This window comes from Pseudorca crassidens, chromosome 11, assembly GCF_039906515.1.
Source record: "Pseudorca crassidens isolate mPseCra1 chromosome 11, mPseCra1.hap1, whole genome shotgun sequence".
NCBI classification, from domain to species: Eukaryota; Metazoa; Chordata; class Mammalia; order Artiodactyla; family Delphinidae; genus Pseudorca; species Pseudorca crassidens.
Genome location: NC_090306.1, coordinates 33,791,533 through 33,817,425, shown reverse-complemented (window position 1 = coordinate 33,817,425; position 25,893 = coordinate 33,791,533). Strand labels below are relative to the sequence as shown.

General features: G+C 34.1%; 1 protein-coding gene across 13 annotated transcripts in view; it reads left to right on the top strand.

Moving 5' to 3' along the window:
* The window catches only part of KIF21A (kinesin family member 21A), a 157,451-nt gene that overhangs the window by 91,004 nt on the left and 40,554 nt on the right, over nucleotides 1-25,893 (top strand). For 9 of the 13 annotated variants that reach the window (XM_067696167.1, XM_067696175.1, XM_067696174.1 and 6 more), the window contains exons 8-20: nucleotides 168-363; nucleotides 772-961; nucleotides 1,554-1,617; nucleotides 6,703-6,906; nucleotides 11,766-11,804; nucleotides 16,384-16,474; nucleotides 18,543-18,660; nucleotides 19,036-19,224; nucleotides 19,667-19,866; nucleotides 20,981-21,088; nucleotides 24,313-24,381; nucleotides 24,477-24,691; nucleotides 24,832-24,985. In XM_067696167.1, coding sequence (XP_067552268.1) covers nucleotides 168-363; nucleotides 772-961; nucleotides 1,554-1,617; nucleotides 6,703-6,906; nucleotides 11,766-11,804; nucleotides 16,384-16,474; nucleotides 18,543-18,660; nucleotides 19,036-19,224; nucleotides 19,667-19,866; nucleotides 20,981-21,088; nucleotides 24,313-24,381; nucleotides 24,477-24,691; nucleotides 24,832-24,985 — 1,837 coding nt within the window. The remainder of the gene's footprint in view (nucleotides 1-167; nucleotides 364-771; nucleotides 962-1,553; nucleotides 1,618-6,702; nucleotides 6,907-11,765; nucleotides 11,805-16,383; nucleotides 16,475-18,542; nucleotides 18,661-19,035; nucleotides 19,225-19,666; nucleotides 19,867-20,980; nucleotides 21,089-24,312; nucleotides 24,382-24,476; nucleotides 24,692-24,831; nucleotides 24,986-25,893) is intronic. The other 4 variants (XM_067696172.1, XM_067696171.1, XM_067696177.1 and 1 more) reach the window with 1 other exon arrangement.

Below are 25,893 nucleotides of genomic sequence, written 5' to 3'. Positions count from 1 at the left end.
TTAAAGCATTGGGGCTTATAAATTTGCTTTTATTTTTAAGTTAGTAATGTCAATCTTTTGGTATCTCGAAGGAGAGAGATTATTCAAAAGGCGGGAATTTTAAAATGATTATTTCAGTGTTTTATTTGCTTTTATCTGTAAACCTAATTATTTTTTGTAACTTTCAGCCAAACAATCATGATAGCATGTGTCAGCCCTTCAGACAGAGATTTTATGGAAACTTTAAATACCCTGAAATATGCCAATCGAGCTAGAAATATCAAGAACAAGGTGATGGTCAATCAGGACAGAGCTAGTCAGCAGATCAATGCGCTCCGTAGTGAGATCACACGACTTCAGATGGAGCTTATGGAGTACAAAACAGTAAGCTAATGGTTTTGACTTTGCATTTTGTGATACATTTTGTGTACACAGTGATACCTTTTTGTGATGGCTTGCACATATATGTTTCTGGAGTCTCTTTGTCATAGTGGTGGCATCTTTCCTTTTGGAGGTAGAATTCTCTAGTTTTATGTGTGGGTAGCCTTTAATAATGTTCAGTCTAACAACCTGACCAGCCTCTTGTTTCAAAATACTTCCTTCCCAGTCAGATTCTTTAGTGACAAATGCTCAAAGGAGAGATGCAGTAGAGGGAAAAGGATCTCTTGCCTTGAGGCTGTTAAGACAAAAGTGCTCTTGGTTGTAGAATTGCATAATCCTGCAGTATCCTTTAACAAAACTCTTGTGTATTTAAAACTTCTCAATCAATAGGGAAATATTTTTCTTTTCTAGGGTAAAAGAATAATCGACGAGGAGGGTGTGGAAAGCATCAATGATATGTTTCATGAGAATGCTATGCTACAGACTGAAAATAACAACCTGCGTGTAAGAATTAAAGCCATGCAAGAGACGGTTGATGTATTGAGGACCAGAATCACACAGCTTGTTAGTGATCAGGCCAACCAAGTTCTTGCCAGAGCAGGTATGTATGTAGGGTGGGATGAGTGAGGGATTACTTTTGGAGAGCAGGAAATATTCTTCATATTTGTTAACTCTGTGGAATATTTGAAGTGAAAAAGTCAATCTCTGTGTATACAATCTGTGATTTTAAGTTAATACTTAATTTGTAAATAATACATTCTTACAGAAACAAAATATGCCCTATGCTTCATCATATTATCTTACTTTCTGCTCATGTAATTAAGGGCAGGAAATTTGCTGTTTAAATTATGTTTCAAAGCATTATTGTTTGTTTCTATAACTTTGTTTTTTCTCTAATTCTGTTCTGTTGAATTTTAAAGGAAATTCTTTTTTTAGTTAATTTTTATTGGAGTATAGTTGATTTACAATGTTACTTTCTGCTGTACAGCAAAGTGAATCAGTTATACATATACATATATTCACTCTTTTTTAGGTTCTTGTCCCATATAGGTCATTACAGAGTATTGAGTAGAGTTCCCTGTGCTATACAGTAGGTTCTTAGTAGTTATCTATTTTTATATATAGTAGTGTGTGTATGTCAGTCCCAATCTCCCAATTTATCCCTCTCCCCCTTTCCTTATTTTATCCTGCAGGTGAAGGGAATGAGGAGATTAGTAATATGATTCACAATTATATTAAAGAAATTGAAGATCTCAGGTACAGTTCACGTTCTGTAATATATAATGCACGTATTTTGGGTTTTGCAGTGAAGTATTATTGCTATTTTTTGGGCTTATTTTGTAGTAACTATTCACAGTGATATTTCAGCCCTTTGGTCAGGTTAACTTTAGGGGAATAGGTACTTGCCTATAACGGAACATATGGGAACATAACGTCACAAACTACTTTCCTCTTCCCACATTATCTTCCTGGGTTATCCTCCTGCTCTTGTTGTTATACCCTTAATTGGAAGCTTACCTAACCTCATATAACAACAGGCATAATTGGTATAGATGAAGTTACCTCCCTGTGCCTCTTCACCCACCATTTGGGAATGGTCAACATCAATAAGTCATCTCTAATTTTTAAAATCTCCCATTACTCCTGTTCCCTTATACTTCTTCAGCTATTCTATATGTGTGAGTCATTGCATCCCTACCAATTTGCCTGCCTCTGTGGTATATACAAAGGCTCATTCATCACCCACATTTCACACACATATTGCAAATACTCACAGTATGCCAAGCATCATGCCATGGACTGAACAAGTATGACATAAACAAAGAGTTCACAGTCTAGGTGGGTCAACTTACATAAATAGTCACATGTAGTAAATGGAATGACAGAAATCAGTAAATAGAACACCCATGCCAGGTGTGGGAATGTGGAGGGGACCACTGAGCACAGACTGGAAGAATTGGGGTCAGAAAGTAGATCAAGGACACTAATCATTTCTATAATATTTTCAGGTTCCATGGTTTGCCCTGATGGCTGAGCTGCTTTCTCTTTAAGTAGAACTACAGTCAGCTCCATTGGGAGCACCTAAATAGCTCAGATCTCACTTTTGTTATCCATTTGCAGAAAATAACCAAGTGAGAGATTATCTTTCACAGCTACCCTAACAATTCTCTGTCTTGTATTTGTGTTCTATTTCCCTCTCTCTTCCTCTGGTTATTCTAGAGATTCTTAAACAGAGATGAGTAGTGTTTCTACTGTTTCTGCCTCCGTAAGGCACACCAGGTCCCTTAAAAGCTTCAAAAAATAAAAACCAGTGAGAAAACATCTGATGTAGCAATAGATAAAGTTACTCAAATAACTATTACTTTTATTCTGTTTATATATTTCCAAACTTTACCTTTTTGATGGAGACCTTTGGGACCTTAGGTTGTAGTTCTGGTCAGCTGCCAAACTGGACTTGCAGTTTCCATCTTGTGTTGGCAGTGCTCTTTCCTGCCTACTGCCAAAAAACTTGTCCTCTGACCAGTCTCCTGTGTTTCCTGACTCTGTAGACCCCATCTTTACCATTCCTTCAGACAAAACTAATATCTCTGTCTTTTAGTTCCTAAAGATTCTTTTCCTGCTCCTAGTCTGCTTCTTTTTATCTTTTTTTATTTTCTTGGCACTGGTCAATTGTTAAGGCTGATTCCATACTCTGGTTCTTGGGCTTGATTTCCTCTCTTCCATCATGTATTCTAAGACCATATCTAAGCTTGATCTCATTATTTGGTGAATGGCTTGACTAGTGTCATTATTTCCTAGAAAACTGACTGAATCATTTCCATTCCTTCTAGTAGCTAAAAGGAGCATCTAATATCTTTCTTCTTCAAGTTCTTGAGTTAAGACTATTCTTTAAGCCATCTAGAGAACAATGATGACTCTTAGGCCTTGAGTTCAGTCAGTGATCAAATCTTTCGTGGTATAGGTTAATAGCTTTTTGGCTCTTTTATTCAGTTTGTCCCATTCATAAAGTGTAGTCTTCTCAGATCTCGGGACTGTAATTTATAATATAAAAATAATTTACATATGAGATAAACATAAATGATCTTTGAATTTAAATTGAATTACCTGCATTGAAATTTTTAAGCTTCTGTATTAAGTATATGACCTTGGGCAAATTACCTAACTCTTTGATCTTTAGTGTTTATCTGTAAGAATGAGGTAATAACCTGCTAGTCTCAAAGAGTTATTATGGGGCTCAAATAAAAGAACAGGATGTAAAAATTATTAAATTGAAAAATACTGTAAAGGTCTAACATATTATTATTTAGGTCCAAGTTCTCACATTCTGTTTCATCTACAAAATTCTACTCCAATCCATATTTTAATCAATACTTTCTCTTAGGAAGACATTCATTCACAGCTACTTAAACTTAATGTAAATTATGTAAATGTATTGCTACATGGGAATATTTATATTTTAAGTCTTATCATTTTAATTATAAAATAATACTAGTTACCTTTTAATAAATTTACACATCACATTATTTGTTGTGAAATGATAATAGTCATAATTAATCTTAGTTTTCTGGAGTTCAAAATTTTTGTAGAAATTTCTGAAAATATAGGAAAGTTTTTAAAAAGTTAAAATCACCCATATTCTCACCATTCCAAGAACTGATGTTAACATTTTGGTGTATCTCTTCAATAATTTTTCAATGCATACTTTAGCAAAATTTGTATCGGGGTGTATGTATTGCTTTGCTATCTATTCTTTGAAATGTGACAAGATATTAGGATCATTTTTTAATGTTATTAAATATTTTTCTAACATGGTTTTTGCATGGCTCCATGAGTACTGTCTCATGGGTTGTAATTGATTTATTTATCTAATCCCCTACTGTTAGATAATTATATTGTTTCCAACTTTTTGATAAGAATAGTTATTATTTGTTAAAAACATTATTAGGTGAGTTTTAAATTCATTGTATCATCATCCTCATAACCGTCCTAGGGAAGTATATATTTTCATCTCCATTTAATGAAGGATTTAGAGATTCTGTGAGTGAAAAAGCTGAGATGATATTCAGTAAGTGAAAAGGCTGAGATGCAAGCCTCAGTTTATTCCTTCCCAAGGAAGTCTGTGTACTTCCCCTCATGCCTCACTGCTTGGTCTCCTATTAAATGAAATGCAGACAGCAACAAGTGTGTGATTGGGTGAGTAGGAAGAGAAGGAGAGGCAAAGAGAGAGATGTTATCTCTACAGCCCATACAAAAAGCAAGATCTACTAATGTAGTGTGGGGTTGGTGGAGTTGGAGGTGAGCCCTAAAGGTTTCAGCCTTTATTAGCACCAGGACGGAAGAAGCATTAAAAATATGCCCCTACCAAATGCAGATTTTTAAAATCAGGTAATAATCAAACACAAATTGTCTGATTATTATATAAATGAGCCAATTAAAAACAGGTCATTAATTGATAGCTAATTTATATTTTCATTCATTTTTTAAAAGGGTCTTTTTAAAAAAATTAATTTATTTATTTGTTATTTGTATTTTTGGCTACGTTTGGTTTTCGTTGCTGCGCGCAGGATTTTCTCTAGTTGTGGCGAGCGAGGCTACTCTTCATTGCGGTGCGCGGGCTGCTCATTGCAGTGGCTTCTCTTGCTGTGGAGCACGGGCTCTAGGCACGTGGGCTTCAGTAGTTGTGGCATGTAGCCTCAGTAGTTGTGGTGTGCGGGCTCTAGAGCTCAGGCTCCGTAGTTGTGGCTCATGGGCTTAGTTGCTCCGCAGCATGTGGGATCTTCCCGGACCAGGGATCAAACCCGTGTCCCCTGCATTGGCAGGTAGATTCCTAACCACTGTGCCACCAGGGAAGTCCCCTTCATTCATTATTAACATTCATTATTATGTACCCAGGCTTTGTGCTAGATATTGAAAATATAGAAAAGTGTAAATTTTTACTGAGTTTTTATCATTAAGCTGCGTTTTTATACTTAGGTTGTCCTCTTATTAAAAAATGACAGCATTATATTCAGAATTTTCTTTAAAATAATTTTGAAATCATTTAACTTAAAAGTTTGTACACAGCTATTTAACCATTTTAAAACATTGTAACTGTTGCAACACCAAATATAAAGTAAAACAATTTCATTAAAGAATATATAGGACACTTATTTGTAACATATTCACTGATTTGTGTATATTCTGTCTCTAGTTGATTTCAACAGTGTCATGAATAATTTTGGTAGGCAGTGTAAAAACACAGCTGACTGTGCCTTCTAGAGCTCAGTAGTTGCAAATAATCTAGCACCTTCCTCTGAAACATTTGAACATATGGCAAAAGTGCTTAGTAATGTAGTTTTGAGACAGAGATAGTGGGTAGTATTTTCTCCTTATAACCTTGTCTCAATCACCCTTGTGCCAAATTGACCTGGGAAATTTATTATACTGAAGTAGATAATTGTGTTCTTTTATGGTTTAGATCAAATGGTCTAAAGGAACTGGCCTAGAGGACTCTCTGAATCCCTTGTAGTCTCAAGAATCCAGGCTCTTTTAGGATCTTATCATTCAGTGTTATTACTGACAGCACATACATTATTTTCCTGTCATTATGAGGACCGCTTGAGCAAACAAAAGAATGTTTTTAATTATCAAACTCGGGTTTCCTTGGAGATTTCATCTTTTCCCATGCCATATTCAGGAGCCAGATATCTTTCAGCCAGTTAGAGGCAAGTTTGGCTAACTATTCCTTACAAAGATTTGGAAATGTTATTATAGCATGATGAATGAGGAACAGGAAGGAAGGGAACCATGCTGCTTGCACATTTTAAGTTTCAAAGATGAGTTTACAAAGCAAGGATAACTAGTGCCTATTGACCAGAATGCAAGTAATCTAATTATCACTGGCACTTTTGAGCACTAAGAGTGTTACTTCAAATTTACAGTTATTTGATCAGGAAATTTTAAAAATATCTTAAACACTAATGTTTGTGAACACATATGTTAAAAAAGCCATACCTTGTAGCAATGTTGAAATACATTTTGGGAAACTTTTTAGCTTGCAAAACAACTCATTTAAAATGTTCCCTGTTTATTCTTAGAGTTGTCAAGTTTGCAGAGATGGAAGGTAGAATGGTGGTTGCTAGGGAGGAGAGGGGAATGAGGAGTTAGTGTTTAATGGGTACAGAGTTTTAATTGGAGAAGATGAAAAAGTTCTGAAGGTAGATGGTGGCAATGGTTGCACAACAGTGTGGGTGTACTTTTTGCTGTAGAACTTAGAGATGGTTAGGGAGGTAAATTTTATGTTAAGTATTATTTACCACAATAATAAAATGTTTCCAACTTAAGTGTATTTTTATTCATTAGGGCAAAATTATTAGAAAGTGAAGCAGTGAATGAGAACCTTCGAAAAAACTTGACAAGAGCCACAGCAAGATCACCGTACTTCAGTGGATCATCAGCTTTCTCTCCTACTATAGTATCCTCAGACAAAGAGACCATTGAGATTATAGATCTAGCTAAGAAGGATTTAGAGAAGCTGAAAAGGAAAGAAAAGAAGAAGAAAAAAAGGTAGTGCTATAAAATCACTGCTATACTGCTAATTACTTTTCAGGCTATTTTAATTTGCAATTGCAATGAGTATACATAGTCTCATAAGTATATTAATAAATAAAATGTCATTTAACATAGGTGACAATTATAATTATATACTTTTAAAGATTTATCTCTACTTGTATGTAAAAAAATTAATTTATTTATAATAATATGGTAGTGAATTTTATTTAGACTATAAGGTAAAATTACTATTAGAAATTATTTTATTATCTTTTCAAATAGCTGCTTTTGCATTCCATTCATCTTTTCTGCAAAGCTTGTTCTACCATTACTCAATATTTTCATTTTTTTTCCATTTTCTAATACAATTAAATAGTCTCATTGATATATTCTGCTTCCTGTCTAGATTAGTTTAACTAAAGGCTAAACTAATTCATCAGACTGTCATTTAATATCATTTGGTCTCTTAAGTATTTTCTGCGGGCTCTAATTTGATTATGTGAAAGTTATTTATGTTATTTCAGGCTTTCTGACTCTTCCAACAATGAGTTACTCAGCTTTTCACCACTGTTCTAGGCTTCCTTTTCCTTGCATCCTGGTAATATCTCCCTCTGAAATCAACTGGATGCAAAGAAGAGGAGGAAAATTAAAATATGACCACTTGTAATCTATGAGTGGTTAAAACCTCATAAATTGTTTACATGTTTACATATTGATTCTATGGTGCAGTCAAATTACTTACATAGAATATATTTTGAACGTGCCAGTCAAATTAATTTTAAGCATTTTTGGCTAGATATTCCAAAGGGGGAAAAGATATCTTATTTGTCAAATAGCTTGTTATGGAGGTGCACTTTTTAGAATTACTATTGACATTTAGTCTAGCTGCTGCTTTGCTCAGTTTATTTAGAAATTTATTTTGACAACCAAGCATTTCTTCTTTGAATAGTCAGTTGACCAAAGTTATTAGAGGTTTAAACTCTCCAAATTAATTCTGCTGTTTGTCCTTGAGTTAAAAAGGACTGATTAGAATAATTAAAACAAGGAGTTGCACATCTATGGTTAGGAGGCATTGCAATTGAAATTGCATTCTTAAGATACTAATGTCTTAAAAGATGTTGCTCATGGATGGCTGATTATGGCAGCATTAAGAAATATATAATGGTTAGTTCTTATGCAGGGCAATTAAAACTGTAACAGTGTTCACAGAATTATCAAAACTGGTTTGACCCAACATGCTGTGGAAATGAAAATGAGACTTCTGCACATGACTTAACATTTATTTGTAAAATTCAGTTGTGTAGTTGGTCAAAATGTGAAATGGTATGACTTGTTTTTAATGGTGTAGGTGGTTTGTGTTCATGAATAATAAGTAAGGATAAGCAAGGGTATATTTCTTAAGGTCATGAACTGATTCTGCTCTTTCCTTTTGAGGTAAATTTAGAGATGTTACCATAATCACCTGTTGGGTATGAATAATAAGAAACAGGTAGGGATCCCAATAGAAACCTAGGCACTTTTGACGTTTTTATAGTGATCATAGGTACCCTAAATTTATACCTCTGATGCAGGTTATTTCTGTGACAATGCAGGGTTGTAAGGTTTTTGACTGATAAATAGTTCTATTTTACTCAGCTTGATAAAGCATTTCATTTATCACCAATAACTTTTAGCTGCATGTAATGTAAATTCCTTTCTTAAAAATATTGGTAAGCTCTCATTTTAGCCAAAGGGTTTGCTAAAGTTGAAACAAAAAATAATAAAGAGTTGTTGTTGAAACAAAAAATAATAAAGAGTTGTTGTTGAAACAAAACATAATAAAGTGTTTAGAATGACAGCAGCTTTACTGAAGTTAGTGATTAGTCTTCTACAGGAACTCTGGAGGGAGTAGCTTCTGTTTGGATATATTGATTCTGGTTAAGTTGTATTACATGCCTCATATTTACTTATTTTATTTATCAAAGAGAACATTGCAAAATTTGGTTCTACCTCAACCTTGCATATATAGTAAGTAAGTTCAATTTAAAATCGTTTGGAACTTGGAACTAATTTTTCTCTAGAAAGTGTTACAAGTACATAATGTCCAGGTTTCCCAACTCACTCACATGAAATGATATTTACTCATTCTATAGTGTGGTAAGAGCAATTCAAAAGGGAATAGGAAAAGGAAAATAGGGGAAAGAAACTTTGTTTCCCTTCCATGAATGTAGACCAACCTTTGGGGGAAAATATGAATTTCCGCCTTAGCCATTCTCTCTTATTCCTACCTACTGACCTTCTGTGTCCCCATGCTACCTTGATTCATTCCTCCCTTATGAGGTCAGTTCTCATGTAATTCTTCCCTAGCCCGAAGCACTCCCAGTTTCAAAATCATCTACTTTCTTCTCTCATCTCCTTAAATTCAAAGTTGGAAACAAAGCCATCTGACTAGAGAAAGGAACTCATTCCAGTGGAAATGACTTATAACTAATAAAATTCCTCTAGGGATATTTGTAATTTTGAAAGTGGAAGCATTAATCCAACTATCGAAAATTTGGGCAGTAACCTCATTAAGAAAAAAAATTAAATAGTGTAGGGAAAATTTTTGTTACCCCTTTTGGTTGACAGTTTCCAAAACCTATCTGGGGTTTGGCCTTTGGGTTCAGCTTTGCTCAGCTGTCCCAGTTCTCATAGCTACTTCTGTTTCTCCCACTGAATGCACAAATTCTTTAGAAGCTCCATGTCTTTTAATTTACTTTGTTTTTGTGCTGTTAGCCTTTGGTTGTAGTGACTTCAGGGCCTCTGACACTAAGTGTTGGTTGGTGGAGTGGCAACTGTATCATTTTTATGTCAGAAGCTACATTTGTGTTCAAGGAGGATGCCATAAGTCCTGTTTTACATGAAATTTTCACCCTCTTGTCAAAGTCTTTATCTAAACTACAACCAATTGCTAAGATGTGTGGTTTAAAGGTTGGCTCTTCTTCCTGTGCTTATTTTCTGTTGAGATGTAAAATAATCCATAAGTGTAGGTAGTAAGAAAATAAGGAAGAATAATCGAATAGACTACATTGACTATTTTCTTTAGTTACACAAATGTTAGAATGGTTAGCAAGATTTGTCATCCCCCCCCCCATTTAACTGTGGAAGAGGTATTATAAATGGAACTAAATGAAATAAAGACTGAACTCCTTTAAATTATGGAGAAGTATCAGATTATTAGTTTATATCTCTGCCCCTCTACTGTCATTTGGAACTATTGATTGTAGTGATTTTTTAAAGAGACAATTGGGAAGGCATCTAAAGTTTATCTACTTATTAGCTCACATTATCCATATGTTTTAATATAGCTCTCTAGTGTAAGGTAAACAAAATTTCATGCTGAAAATAGAAAATTTGGGTTTTTTGCTAGGGAACCATATCCTTTGAGTCATTATAGCTCATTATCATCAGTATAAGCCTAGATTAGACTTTTTTTTTTTTTTTACTTTTTTTGCTGTATATGGATAAAGAAAATTTACCATTCATACATTGATCCCCATATTTTTGAATATCTAGCTTTAAATGACTTGCATTATAAAAAATTCACTCATTCATCAGACTGCATTATATTTGTATTTAGTGGTGTCAGGTTGAAACTCTAGAAACACAGAGATTTCTTAGGCGATGGCTTTTCTTACCCTTTTCTAGACATTATACTGGACATTTTGATCTCTGGTGAATATCACTCTGCAGAATTTTTTTCTCAGAAAGATTGCTAGTCTCTTCTTGCAATAGCAGTATATAAGTTGATTGTGAAAAACAATCACAGGCCAGCAAATAAAAATCATGTTATAAAATTAAAATGAGAACTGCCTTGATGAAATAATTCATAACTAAGACTCAATCTCTTCATTTTAAAATACTGATGATTCTGAAAAAATATTTTTTTTTGGAATTCAGGCAGAAGTGTACTATATCAAGATTGCTATATGCTTAATCAGAGCCTAGCACATCTATCTTTTTGTCTACATGAGAGATACTGGTATTCAGTACATTCCACTGAGTAAAAATTCCCAATTCTGTGTATTGAATATTCTTTAAATGTCAAAGCTTTTAAATACATATTTATAGTTTTTCTCATACTTTGCTGGTTGAAAAATAATCTTACTAATGGAATGTACTACATTTCCCATTTTATTGCTATCTTTGCCTTAGATATATCTTTTTGGTAGTCTAGTAATTAGTACAGTGATATTAATTTTCAGTTAATAAAATTACAGTTTTCCACTGATATCATAACAGTCATATTCATTTGACCATAATACCATTTCATGTATAATTTTGAAATAGAATTTTTTTTAGATTTAGTGATGTTCACATGTAGTATATTGAAATAGAAAACAAGTTTAAAAATTAGTATCCTAGTATGTAGTATTAATGGTATTTTCATATTATGGTATAAAGGCATTACTTTTTGAAGTTCTTTTAATGATGCCATAAAAAGGTATTTTGTAAAGGTTTACAAGGAAGAGAGGATATCATTGGAAGTAGGGTTTTTTTTTTGGAATCTGAGAAAATTGATCCATTTCAGGTTAAAAAAAGCAATGGCATCCAAATACTCTTACTGTTTATCAACTTTATAAATTGAGACTGTACATTTTACTGCTGAATAATTTCAACTGATAGTCTATATATACTCTTCTTAGATATAATGCTGCTTGTTTTTCTTACTTTTTATTCATACAAAATGTATTGCCTTTTTACTGTGTATTGTCCTTTGATGATATCTTTTAAAATTTATTTTAAAGTCTTCAAGCTCATGTATCATTTTTACCTTCTTATCACTTTCGCTTTTTACTGTCTGGTTTGTCCTTCATTGGCTTGGCCTTCCAATACTGTGCCTCGTGATTTTGAAGGCTACAGAAACTTGAGGAAAGCAATCGAGAAGAAAGAAGGTTGGAATATTTCCCAGGTTTTTTATTAAAATGTCATTTAAATACTTAGTTGCCATTCAAAAGGATATATGCTGTAGAATTATAGATTGTTTCAGACTAGATTAGCTTGGTGCTCCTAAAAATAATGATGATTTTATAAAATTAACAAAAACACTGAAAATATAAAAAAATACTTTTTAAGAATAAAAGCCAGTGGTTATATGAATTAAAATTCAAGAATTTCATGTGAATTTAGAATAGATTATCATAATTTTGATGGCTAAAAATGGCCCAAGAACCCCACCCTTTAACTTTCAGAATATCCCTTTTGGAAACTTGTGAACAGACAGGGAATTACTAATTCGGTAGGAATTCGCATTTTGTTGCAGCACATGCTAAGTCATGGGTGGGTTCATTCTCATCTCTTCCTTATTTTGTGTAATCTTTGTTAGGAAAACAACGTTAAAATGGCAACAAAGTAAAAGGAAACTGTGGCCTTACTACAGATAAGATTTATAAGGCATATTTAAGGAGGAATTAGAAAAACAAGTTTTGCTTTTAAAATGTACCTGAAGTCAGCATCAAAAACAGGATCTTCTTGGGCTTCCCTGGTGGCGCAGTGGTTGAGAGTCCGCCTGCCGATGCAGGGGACACGGGTTCGTGCCCCGGTCCGGGAAGATCCCACATGCCGCGGAGCGGCTGGGCCGGTGAGCCATGGCCGCTGAGCCTGCACGTCCGGAGCCTGTGCTCCGCAACGGGGGAGGCCACAGTAGTGAGGCCCGCGTACCGCCAAAAAAACAAAAAACAAAAAAAACCCCCAGGATCGTCTCTTTTTTTTTCCATTTGAAATTTGAGCAAAATTTAGAAGCACTGCTTCTGAACTCCCAATATAATAAAAATTTGCATTTTACTCATTCAATATTATGATTATTTAACCAAGTGTCAAGTAGTATTTTACTTCTTATTAGAACTTCTCTTTATAGATTTTTCTAAACGTCTCATGATTACAATATCAAAATAATTAAGAAAATAAACTGGTTTCAAAATAATATTAACTATTTTAGAAGCACCACTTTATAATTTTATTTCTTACTAAAAATAAGCCTTGGGGCTTCCCTGGTGGCGCAGTGGTTGGGAGTCCGCCTGCTGATGCAGGGGGCGCGGGTTCGTGCCCCGGTCCGGGAGGATCCCACGTGCCCCGGAGCGGCTGGGCCCGTGAGCCGTGGCCGCTGGGTCTGCGCGTCTTGAGCCTGTGCTCCGCTGCGGCAGAGGCCGCAGCGGTGAGAGCCCCGTGTACCGCAAAAATAACCAACCAACCAACCAAACAGAAAATAAGCCTTGAGAACTTTTACTGTGCAACAATTAAACTAATCTCTTACTTTAAATAGATGAAACCGTAAATTATATTTTCTTTAAGTTATTTAATAATTTACATTCCACAATTATACCCTACATATTACATAGTATTCTAAAGTTTCTATAATTTATTCTAGAATTATATTTTAATTATATAGTTAAATCAAAATATAATTCTATAATTAAAATATAATTCTATCTGTAGGTCATCTTAGGACTCACCTAATTAGTTTATATTTAGGACATTATGTTTATCATTGGAATTAAATTAGAGCATTAAAATGTGGAAAATTTTCTCTTTCGAAAGGTCAAAATAAAATGCATAGTTAAAGTAGTGTAATGGAAACATTTTCCCACCTTAAAATAGTTAAGTCCTTTAAATAGACTTAATGAATAGCATTTGCCTCCAATTTTTATATGATGCCTAATAGATAACAAAAGCAGAATTGTTTGGTGTTCTAGGACAGGGCTTCTTAAATATGAATGTGCATATAGATAACCTGGGGTGTTGATAAAATGAAGATTCTCACTCAGTAGGACTGACATGGAGCCTGAGATTCTACGTATCTGACAAGCTCCTGGGTGATGCTGATGCTTCTCTGTCTGTGAACTGAACTTTGAGGCAATATTCCAGAATACTGGCTTTGGAGTCATGACACCTGGTTTTAAGTCCCCTTGAGTTGATAAGCTTCACCAGGCCACAGTTTCTTTTTTGGTTGTCAACAAAAATGTTGACATTGCTTGTTAAATGTCAAAGGGTTTAAATTACTTGATTATTAGTGTTCCTTCCAGCTCCAAGATTCTGATTCTATGTAAAGTGCAAACTTACATATTTTTCATTGCTGCTTAGATAGTTATTTTAGATATGAAATTTCCCCACTTTATTGAAGAAAACTTGAATGTTTGCTGTACAATAATCATAAAGTATCAAATTGTGTACTTTAAAAGCTTAAGCCTTACATGATTTATAAAGGTAAATTAATATGAAGTTAACAACTGCTGATTTTTCTGCATCAGAATTGGCACAAACAGCTTATAATACATGAGTTAACTTCATATATAAGTGAAAATAACATTTGTTAAGCTGGATTCTGGTGACTTGGAGGGTGTAGGAGGGTGTGTTAGGTCAAGTATTTGAAACAAGGTGGTTGTATGGCTATAAACCTGAATAAAAGGGAATTTGTGTTGGAGCTTGAAGTAATGAAGGAACTGACAACAACAAAAATTGTATGCTGCAAGAGTTGCAGGTGAGGAAGGGAGACTGCATAGGGGAGGGGATGAGAAATGCTGATGGGAGATATCTTTCCTAACACATGCTCCTTTCCTAGTCTTAAGCCTTAGGCCTGTCTCAAGTATAGCACTACTTGAGTACATGGTGCTGGCCTTTAAATCAGATGATTGGATGAAGGGGGAGTTTCTTTCTAGATTTTCATCTTGAAATGTATGATGATGGAAAATGAACAGTCCTATTATGATACAAGTGATGTAAGATAGGCATTCAGTATATTCAACATTTTTCTCTAACAAGTGATTTAACAAACTCATGGAACCTTGTTATAGTTTACTTGATTCCTCTCCAGTTAAGAGGATTTTATTGATATTCCTACTGGTAGTTTCTTCTCACTCTAGAGATATGCTGTCTTCCATGCATCTTTATGCATCTTTCAATTTGTACTATTCTACTCCAACATAATTAGTGTGTGAGACACATAGGCAGAGGTTCCAAACAGAGGTGCTCATGCACAATCATAGAGATTAATATATTTAGCAAATACTTCATGCACATTTATTATGCACATCCCTTGGGTACTGGGCATGTAATGCTGAGCCAAACAGACATGATCCCTTCCCTCATGAGGCTTACAGTCTAGTGGGGAAGACAGAAATTACAGAAATAACTACCTAAATAAACATAAATTAAGAACTCTGAAAAGTGCTTACAAAGGAAAAGTATTTGTGTTCATCTTGTTCTGAGTTCAAAAATGTCTTTGAGAATTGGGACCTACAGTTAAACATTAGAGTTTAATAATAATACCAGCACCTAAATGAGATTAATTTTTTAGCCTAGAAGCTAAAAATAAGTCCATGTATTAGGGCAATTATTTAATGTAGCAGAATATCTGAAAGAAATGATAGCTGTTATAAAGTTATTCTGATAAAAATTTTAAGCTCTTTCTAGAAGAATTTTATTTGGATAATACTGCTTTATTCAAGTATTCTTAATGATTTAAAAAGTTAACTATAGCACAAGAAGAAAATTTTCATATGTAAATTCATTTAAAATTCACTTTCTTAATATTATTTAGGATAAAATGTAGGAGTCTAATGAACAGAAGTGTAACTTCTGTGCATAATTGATGGTGGTTGCTAAACCCTGAAGGGTCAGAGTGATTTAACTATGTAAAAACTTTGCTCCCTATAGAGTCTTCTTTTTCTCATGGCCACTAGGGCTGAAGCAATTAGTTTAGCTATAACATTATGTGACATTAGTATATATCAATAGTTAGGGCTGCTTTACTGATACCTGAAGAGGAAGCTTTTATTTGTATGGTGAATCTTGTGGCAGATCCTGGAATTTCCTATTCAATCAGGGGTCAGGCAGAACTTCAGACAATTCTGATGTGCAGAGACCCATTTCTGTGAGAACATTATGAGAAATAGCCCTGTGCTACAGGTATGACCTAGGAGAAAAGAACCTGTACTATTCTATTACCAGGGGAGACCTGAACATTGTGATGGATGCAGCCGGTATAGACAAACTTACTGTGGGCAGATGTATTCTGATCTTTAAATTTATTCTTAAATGTATTAGGACATTAATAAAAAATGCAGTTTCTATATCTTTGTATTAAGATGAGAAAAATTTATATATTTAGATGAGAAAACAAAAATATTTTTTATTTCCATTAAATTTAATTTGCCTACATTCTAGTTGATTGAATGCTATGGTGACTAGTTCTTAGCTGTCTCATCAGGTGTCATGCTCCAGGGTATAATCTATTCCTCAGTGTTTCTAGAAAATAAGATTTTCTCCATTGATATAAATCACTGTACTATGAGTTGAATGGCAGTTTCAATTTTCCTCTGAAGCATCAGACATGATAACTTTGCTGAGTTAAATGATGAACTCTTCTAGTTTGTTTTCAAAAATAATTGATGGTTTTTAAAAATCTGGGAGAAAAAAGTGAACAATTTTCCTCTCTACTTTAGCATCATACACTTTTGCTTCTTTTTTTTTTTTTAGTGTGGCTGGTAAAGAGGATAATACAGACACTGACCAAGAGAAGAAAGAAGAAAAGGGTATTTCAGAAAGAGAAAGCAATGAATTAGAAGTTGTAAGTATGAGAGAATAAACTTGTAATTTTGAGTCCCTGGATTAGGTTGTTCTTGGTTACTGATAACTGTACTAACTTATATGTAGAAAAGAGAATCGGTTATCATACATCCATTTTAAATTGTGTCCTTGAGGACTTCTTTTCTTCAGAAATGTGAGCTATTAAATATTAGCAACTCACAGTCTTGTGCACTGTGAAAGCATTGTGTATGGGGTGATAGAATACTAAGAGAGATGAAGTACTCTTTGATTTAAGACAGAATTATTGTAAAATAACCTTAAAATTGTGGATTGATATTTTTAACTTATGAAAAGTGAAATTTTTGTGCTCTTGTACTTTATACTCACAGTCTCTTTTTTTTTGTATTTATTCATTGAGACTATATTGTGCATATTAAATATAAAGCACCATAATAGAAGCTGGGGCAAAATTAAGTCATATGGCTAGGCACACTTCATAATATTAAGGGAGGAAGAAAAATTCTAACTCTGATTCTGGTTCTTTGTTTGTTTTTTATTGTTTATTTTTTAAATGAGTATAGTTGCTTTACAATGTTGTGTTAGTTTCTGCTGTACAGCAAAGTGAATCAGTTATATGTATACATATACATCCACTCTTTTTTAGATTTCCTTTCCATTTAGGTCAACATAGATCATTGAGTAGAGTTCCCTGTGCTATACAGTAGGTTCTCATTAGTTATCTATTTTATACGTAAGCGTATATATGTTAATCCCAATCTCCCAATTCGTCCCACCTCTCCCCTTTCCTCCGTGGTAACCGTAAGTTTGTTCTCTACATCTGTGACTATTTCTGCTTTGCAAATAAGTTCATCTGCACCATTTTTCTAGATTCCACATATAAGCGATATTATACGATATTTGTTTTTCTCCTTCTGACTTACTTCACTCTATGGTTGTTTCCATGTCCTGGCTATTGTAAATAGCACTGAAATGGACATTGGGGTGCATGCATCCTTTCAAATTTTGGTCTTCTACGGAAAGATGCCTAGGAGTGGGATTGCTGGGTCATGTGGTAGCTTTAGTTTTAGTTTTTTAAGGAACCTCCATACTGTTCTCCATAGTGGCTGTATCAATTTATATTCCCACCAACAGTGTAGGAGGGTTCCCTTTTCTCCACACCCTCTCCAGCATTTATTGTTTGTAGATTTTTTGATGATGGCCATTCTGACCAGTGTGAGGTGACTTGCTTTTCTCTAATAATTAGTGATGTTGAGCATCTTTTCATGTGTTTGTTTGCCATCTGTATGTCTTCTTTGGTGAAATGTCTGTTTAGGTCTTCCACCCATTTTTTGATTGGATTGTTTGTATTTTTGATATTTAGCTGCATGAGCTGTTTGTATATTTTGGAGATTAATCCCTTGTCAGTTGCTTCATTTGCAAATATTTTCTCCCATCCTGAGGGTTATCTTTTTGTTTTGTTTATGGTTTCCTTTGCCGTGCAAAAGCTTTTAAGTTTGTTTATATTTGTTTTTATTTTCATTACCCTAGGTGGTAGATCAAAAGCAAGCTTGCTGTGATTTATGTCAAAGAGTGTTCTGCCTATATTTTTGCTTAAGAGTTTTATAGTACCTGGCCTTACATTTAGGTCTTTAATCTATTTTGAGTTTATTTTTGTGTGTGATGTTAGGGAGTGTTCTAATTTCATTCTTTTACATGTAGCTGTCCAGTTTTCCCAGTACCACTTATTGAAGAGATTGTCTTTTCTCATCATATATTCTTGCCTCCTTTGTCATAGATTAGGTGGCCATGGGTGCGTGGGTTTATTTCTGGACTTTCTATCCTGTTCCACTGATCTATATTTTTGTTTTTGTGCCAGTACCATACTGTTTTGATGACTGTAGCTTTGCAGTGTAGTCTGAAGTTCAGGAGCCTGTTTTCTCCAGCTCCATTCTTCTTTCTCAAGATTGCTTTTGCTATTTGGGATCTTTTGTGTTTCCACACAAAATGTAAAAATTTTTGTTCTAATTCTGTCACACAGTCTCCCTTAATGAGGTAATCAGTTTGCCTTGCCAATATTGTGCTATTAATGGACACAAATCACATTTTAGGAAGAAAGTCAAGAAGTGAGTGATCATGAAGATGAGGAAGAGGAAGAGGAGGAGGAAGAAGATGACATTGAAGGGGGTGAAAGCTCTGATGAATCAGATTCTGAGTCAGATGAAAAAGGTACTTGTCCTTTGGTACAAGGACAAAAATTTATTTTGGGCACTTGTTTAAAACATGGCAGAAAACTCTTAACCTTCTCCAGTTCATCCTTGATGAAAGCACCTTTTATAATTGCTGGCCTATATATGCCCTCCAAGGCTCATGTTCTTCTCTTATTGGATTTTGTCATTGTGTAACTTCCATTCTTATTTGCTACAAATGGTATCTCTTGTCCTTGACCAAAGTGAACACACTATCTTTTTGCCCTTTTAAAATTTTTGGTATATTCAGGATATTTTCCTTACAGCTGCCAAGTGAATACTTGGATACGGATGATGGTTTTCATGCTCTTATTATGGCCTATCCCAGAATTTTTATTTTCCTCTTTTATAATAGCCAATTATCAGGCAGACTTAGCAAACATTACTTGTGAAATTGCAATCAAGCAAAAGCTGATTGATGAACTAGAAAACAGCCAGAAAAGACTGCAGACACTGAAAAAGCAGTATGAAGAGAAGCTAATGATGCTGCAACATAAAATTCGGGACACTCAGCTTGAAAGAGACCAGGTGCTTCAAAACTTAGGTAAGAATTATATTTAATTCAAATTAAAGTTCAAACTAAATTGTCAAAATAGATTTTTATCCTGTCTTCCTTTACAAGAAAAAAATAATATTAAAAGTCACATTAAATGTTAATTTGTCCCATTATGTTAAATATTACTGTTTATTTTGTTTTTTCATGCTGGTACCTGTCTAGGCTATTTAGTAATTTTTTTCCCAAAGTTGTGGCTAATTGTTTTAATGCCTTGATTTATTCTGGGTACTTTTTTTAAATTAAAATGATAAAAACTTCAATAATTGTTAAATAAGAGTAGATATTAAAAGGCAGAGTGATTGAAAGGCATCCTGGCCTCCTGAGGTTTGTATTTAGGAGGTAGTTCTTGTCTAAGGTCATGAGTTGTAAATCTGTGAAATAAAAATCTGTGTCTCACACAAACAAATTCAAATATTTTTTGGTCATTTAGGCTCAGTGGAATCTTACTCAGAAGAAAAAGCAAAAAAAGTTAGGTCTGAATATGAAAAGAAACTGCAAGCCATGAATAAAGAACTGCAGAGACTTCAGACAGCTCAAAAAGAGCATGCAAGGTTGCTTAAAAATCAGTCCCAATATGAAAAGCAATTGAAGAAATTACAGCAGGATGTGATGGAAATGAAAAAAACAAAGGTATTGATTATATTTTCCATTAACGGTAGATGCTGGTGATGCTTGTGTCTTTTGGGACCAAAAAAAAATTATTGTGGTTCTTCCTGTATTCAATAAAAGGTAACCAGTCTTAGAAATGATGCACTTCCTTTTGGCAGTTAAAAGTTGTTTTCCTATAGTCATCCATAGTCAAAGTCTTTCTTTGGAGTAGCTGAAAATCATGTGGTCAGCAGGGCTTCTCTGACTTTAAAAACAAAACAAAACAAAACTCTTATACAAACTTAATAAAAGTATAAAATATTTCAAACATGCAAGAAAGCACAGATAATAACATAATGAACAATATATCCACTGTCTAGTTTACGGTATTAAACATTGCCGATATGCACAAAGCTTCCTATATATCTCTTCCTGATCATATTCTCTTTTCCCTGAGAGGTAACAACTATCTTGAATTTGGTGGTTATCATTCCCATGCATAGAAAAGTACAAGTTTTTTTCCCTTGACCAGAGAGAGTATGTGAATTCTAATCTGTTACTGTTTTTGTGGTGGAACGGATTATTCTTAACTTTTGGCATGAAAATCAATGTTGTTTCCTTAAAATAGGAAATGTGGAAATGATTTAAGAAGTAGATTATTATGTTGTGTAGTTGCTGATGACAGCAAAAATAGCTAAAATAGCTAGGTGCTTACTATGTGCCAGGCACTGTTATAAGCATAGTGCAGGTATTAACTTATTGAATTCTCAGAGGAATCTAATCCCATAGAGCTATTACCTCCATTTTATAGATGAGAAAACCAGTCTAGAGTTGTTAAGTAACTTGTTCAAGGTCACACAGCTACTGATAATAAGTTAGATACCAAAAAATCATTCAAGTTGTAGAACAGCTGGACATTGAATAGAAAAAGCATAGAACACTAAGCAGTTTGATAGAAGTATGTTAGAAATGTATTAGAAATATAAATATATTAATCTTACAAAAATAAGAATTGACCATTTAATGTGTAGCAAAACTCCACATTTTTTTCTTGTTAAATATTCAGAATCCTAAGAACATTTTTCCATACATGTGATTTATTTAATGAATATTGCGATAGGGTAATCACAATAGATGTATTTACCTAATATTTTAGGTTCGCTTAATGAAACAAATGAAAGAAGAACAAGAAAAAGCCAGATTGACAGAGTCTAGAAGAAACAGAGAGATTGCTCAATTGAAAAAGGATCAACGTAAAAGAGATGTGAGTGGACTTTAACTCTCAGTTATGTAAGAATATTGTATATCAACAAGATTGTTCAATAAATGAAAGAAATATTTTGATAACTTTATTAAATACAGGTTAAGGACAGTAAATAAGCATTTTATAATTTGGCATTTATTATAGTATGTGGATTATAGTAATTCCATATAAAAATTTATGAAAAACACTATAATATTATTATAAATTTTATTGGAGGCGTATTTCCTAGATGATCAGATGGAAGAAAATGGCAAATAATGACTGGTTATTTCTAGGGAGACCAAGGAAGTAGTTGCAGTATTATATAAGATAGTAATTTTAAGATGGTTCCAAAGGCAGCTTCCACTAGAGATTTTTATAAATGTTCCTGGAATAATAACCAGGCTTCACTAGAAGAGGCTTTACTAAGGGCTATAAAAATTTTCATATTCTTTGACCCAAGAATTCTGCTTCCATGAACTCAGACTAAGTAAATAATTTAAACTAAGACAAATTACTTTACAGTGTGTTAAAATCTTCACTTTAGGGTTATTTGTAGTAATGAAAACTGTAAAATCAACTAAGATGTGTGTCAGTAAGGGTAACAGTTAAATAAATTATGGTTCATCCCATTTAAAAGGTGGTTATTCATCCATTAAAAATTAGGATTTGGAAACTGCATAATAAAATGAAAAATGACTATGACTTCACATTAAGTGTAAAGTAACATTTTATATATGCGTGCTTGTTTACAATGAGGGAAAAATTTGAAGGATACATATCAATATGCTAAATGTGGTTGTATTAGGGTTATAGGTTATAGTTGTTTGGATTTTTTTCTTTCCAAAGTTTTGGCAATATAGTTATTTCTTATGACATTTTTTTCTTAAAAAAAGAAGCCATCACCTTCCTTTCCACAATATCAGTTAGGTTTCAGCCCTTGTTCTTTTTTTCTCACCAACTTTTTCTAAATTCTCCCTGAAGAAAACATAAACATACAGGGTATTTTAGAAAATAGAAATCTACTTTGGGGGGTAAAGAGGAAATTAAGGGGATAGAGAAGAGTGAGCAATGAGATAGAAAAGTAGATATTTTAGCCAGATGACTCCCATATTTATGACTGTATTTATTTATTTTCCCAGGATATTAATGTATTTTAATAATCAGTCTATTTTATCACTTTCAATTCCTGGGCATTTTAGATCTTGTTTATACCAATACATTCCTACTGAAATCGAGTAGAAGCACATTTTAACATATTGTCTAGTCTTTTTTTCTGCTTTTTTAAAAAAACTGAGAAAATTTATATGCCATAAAGTTCACTGTTTTAAACTATACAATTCATGATTTTAGTATATTCACAAATTTGTGCAACAGTCACCACTCTAATTCCAGAACATTTTCATCGCTCCAAAAAGAAACCCCATACCCATTAGCAATCACTGTCCATTCCTTCCTGGCTCCTAATCTACTTTCTGTCTATGGATTTGCTTATTCTAGACATTTTATATAAATGGAATCATACAATACGTAGCCTTTTGTGTCTGGCTTCTTTCATTTTAGCATGTTTTCAAGGTTCATCCATGTTATAGCATGTATCAGTAGTTCATTCCTTTTTTTTTTTTTTTTTTTTTGCGGTACGCGGGCCTCTCACTGTTGTGGCCTCTCCCGTTGCGGAGCGCAGGCTCAGCGGCCATGGCTCACGGGCCCAGCCGCTCCGCGGCATGTGGGATTTTCCCAGACCGGGGCACAAACCTGCGTCCCCTGCATCGGCAGGTGGACTCTCAACCACTGCGCCACCAGGGAAGCCCAGTAGTTCATTCCTTTTTATGGCTATATGTATAGAGCACATTTTCCTAATCCATTCCTCGATTGGCTGGCATTTAGGTTGTTTTGACTTTTGGCCTATTTATTTTGTTTTTAATGAAAACTTTTGGGTAGCAGGAATAATTTCCTTACAATGTATGCTACCTATTTCTTTATTACTAATTAATATGATGTATAGAGAGATCAATATTGAACAGTTAACTCCTGGGACTGAACTTTTGAATCTTATCCACAACATATGGTGTCTCTATTCTATTATAAAGATCTGAGGCTGGCTAATCACATACAAAGCTACCATTTCAGATGTTCTCCTACCTTTAATTTGTTGCTTTGTGTGCATATTCAACTCCTGTCTATATTGTTTCTTGTAATATTCAACTTTGAACGCTTAGAGAACCAAATATGTACATCATACAAAAAAAATGAATGAGCTTGAGATTTTATTTTTAATATGAAGAAATTAAATGTAGTGAGAAGCTTAAAACTATATTTAATTTTAGTTTTTGATAGTTCATTCATTTAAAAAAAGATTTATTAACTTTGCTTCTATGTCTATTATTGTGTAGGCAATTAAGATATGTCAGTGATAAGATAGATGCTTTTTCTCAAAGAATTCCCATCTGATAACATAAGAATGTGTATAAACTTGAGATGTATCATCTCTTTGAATTTGGGATACAGAACATGGAGAGTTATTTGTTACATCACAGAATTAAAGTCCTAGAAGAGACATTTGTGATCAAGGCTATCTGTGATCAAGCCTATTGTGATCAAGATTATTTCCTAAATTATATCCCTAGAAAGTGGCTTAAAATAATTAATAATAATTGTCTTTATCATATAGACTACCTAAAAAAACAAATTGGTAGCCAGTTTGTTTTATTGTCCAACAATAAAACATTTATTTCCAATGTTATTTGGAAATAACATTTCCAAAATTACTATAAAGTGCTAATACAATTAATATACATTCTCCCTATGTTTAAAATAGTTTATAGCTACTGTATATATTGTAAGATGCCTCTGTTGAAAATATTCTAAGCTGTGTTTCTCCCTAATCACGCCTTAGCCAGCAACCAAAACAAAATGTCCTGCAAAAATGAAATGAGACAATATTTGTAAAGCGTTTAGAAAAGTATTTGTATATAGTAAGCCCTATATTAGTGTTTGTTAAATAAAAGTATGTGTCACAGAGATAAGTTTTTATTTTCAGAGAGAAATGGCTATATAAGTATGCCTTTGTGTTTACTGAAATAAAATATCTATATCTGTAGTAATGGATGCAAGCTGAGTGTTAGCTCAGATACTGCTAAGAACCCTTACAGTTCCCAGTGGAATGGGGAAACATGTTAATGCAGGAGTAGGAAGTATTATATCTTTCAGTTTCCTATTTTAACTTATTCAATATTATTTTATAGCATCAACTTAGACTTCTAGAAGCCCAAAAAAGAAACCAAGAAGTGGTTCTTCGTCGCAAAACAGAAGAGGCAAGTTGACCATTTGGAGGAAACATTCTGGCTTTGAGATAAATGATGTATTTCTATAGACTAAGAGCATGAGTCAATCTCTATTGCTATTTCAGGTTACAGCTCTTCGTCGGCAAGTAAGGCCCATGTCAGATAAAGTGGCTGGGAAAGTCACTCGGAAGCTGAGCTCAACTGATACCCCTGTTCAGGACACAGGTTCCAGTGCAACTACCATAGAAACAGATGCATCAAGGGCTGGAGCCCAGCAGAAAATGAGAATTCCTGTGGCAAGAGTCCAGGCCTTACCAACACCCACGACAAATGGAACCAGGTCAACATGATTCTTCTGTTCCTCCTGACATAATCTTTGCATTACTGAATGTTGGACTTAAATGAAAAACAGCTCATTATTTGGCAGTACATAATCAAATAAGCACATAAGTAACTATGTTTGTTTTTTTATGATTCTAGAAAAAAATATCAGAGGAAAGGATTGACAGGCCGAGTGTTTACTTCTAAGACAGCTCGCATGAAGTGGCAGCTTCTTGAACGCAGGGTCACAGACATCATCATGCAGAAAATGACTATTTCCAATATGGAGGCTGATATGAATAGGCTCCTAAAGGTGTGGAAAATAGAAAGTAGATATGCTCTCCCTTAGCTGTTAATTTTAGTTTTCTAAATTTGTTCCCTGGGTAAATTGAATGCTTGCCAAGTTTTTTTGTGTGTGTGGGGGGTGGGTGGTTGCATTGTATATGAATAGATGAATACCATTTCTTTCTTTTTTTTAATTTATTTTTTTATAGAGCAGATTCTTATTAGTCATCAGTTTTATACATATCAGTGTATACATGTCAATTACAATCGCCCAATTCATCACACCACCATCCCCAACCACCCTGTGGCTTTCCCCTGTTGGTGTCCATGTGTTTGCTCTCTACATCTGTGTCTCAACTTCTGCCCTGCAAACTGGTTCATCTGTACCATTTTTCTAGGTTCCACATACATGCGTTAATATACGATATTTGTTTTTCTCTTTCTGACTTACTTCACTCTGTATGACAGTCTCTAGATCCATCCACGTCTCAACAAATGACCCAATTTCATTCCTTTTTATGGCTGAGTAATATTCCATTGTATATATGTACCACATCTTCTTTATCCATTCATCTGTTGATGGGCATGTAGGTTGCTTCCATGACCTGGCTATTGTAAATAGTGCTGCAATGAACATTGGGGTGCATGTGTCTTTTTGAATTAAGGTTTTCTGTGGGTATATGCCCAGTAGTGGGATTGCTGGATCATATGGTAATTCTATTTTTGGTTTTTTAAGGAACCTCCATACTGTTCTCCATAGTGGCTGTATCAATTTACATTCACACCAACAGTGCAAGAGGATTCCCTTTTCTCCACACCCTCTCCAGCGTTGGTTGTTTGTAGATTTTCTGATGATGCCCATTCTAACTGGTGTGAGGTGATACCTCATTGTACTTTTGATTTGCATTTCTCTAATAATTAGTGATGTTGAGCAGC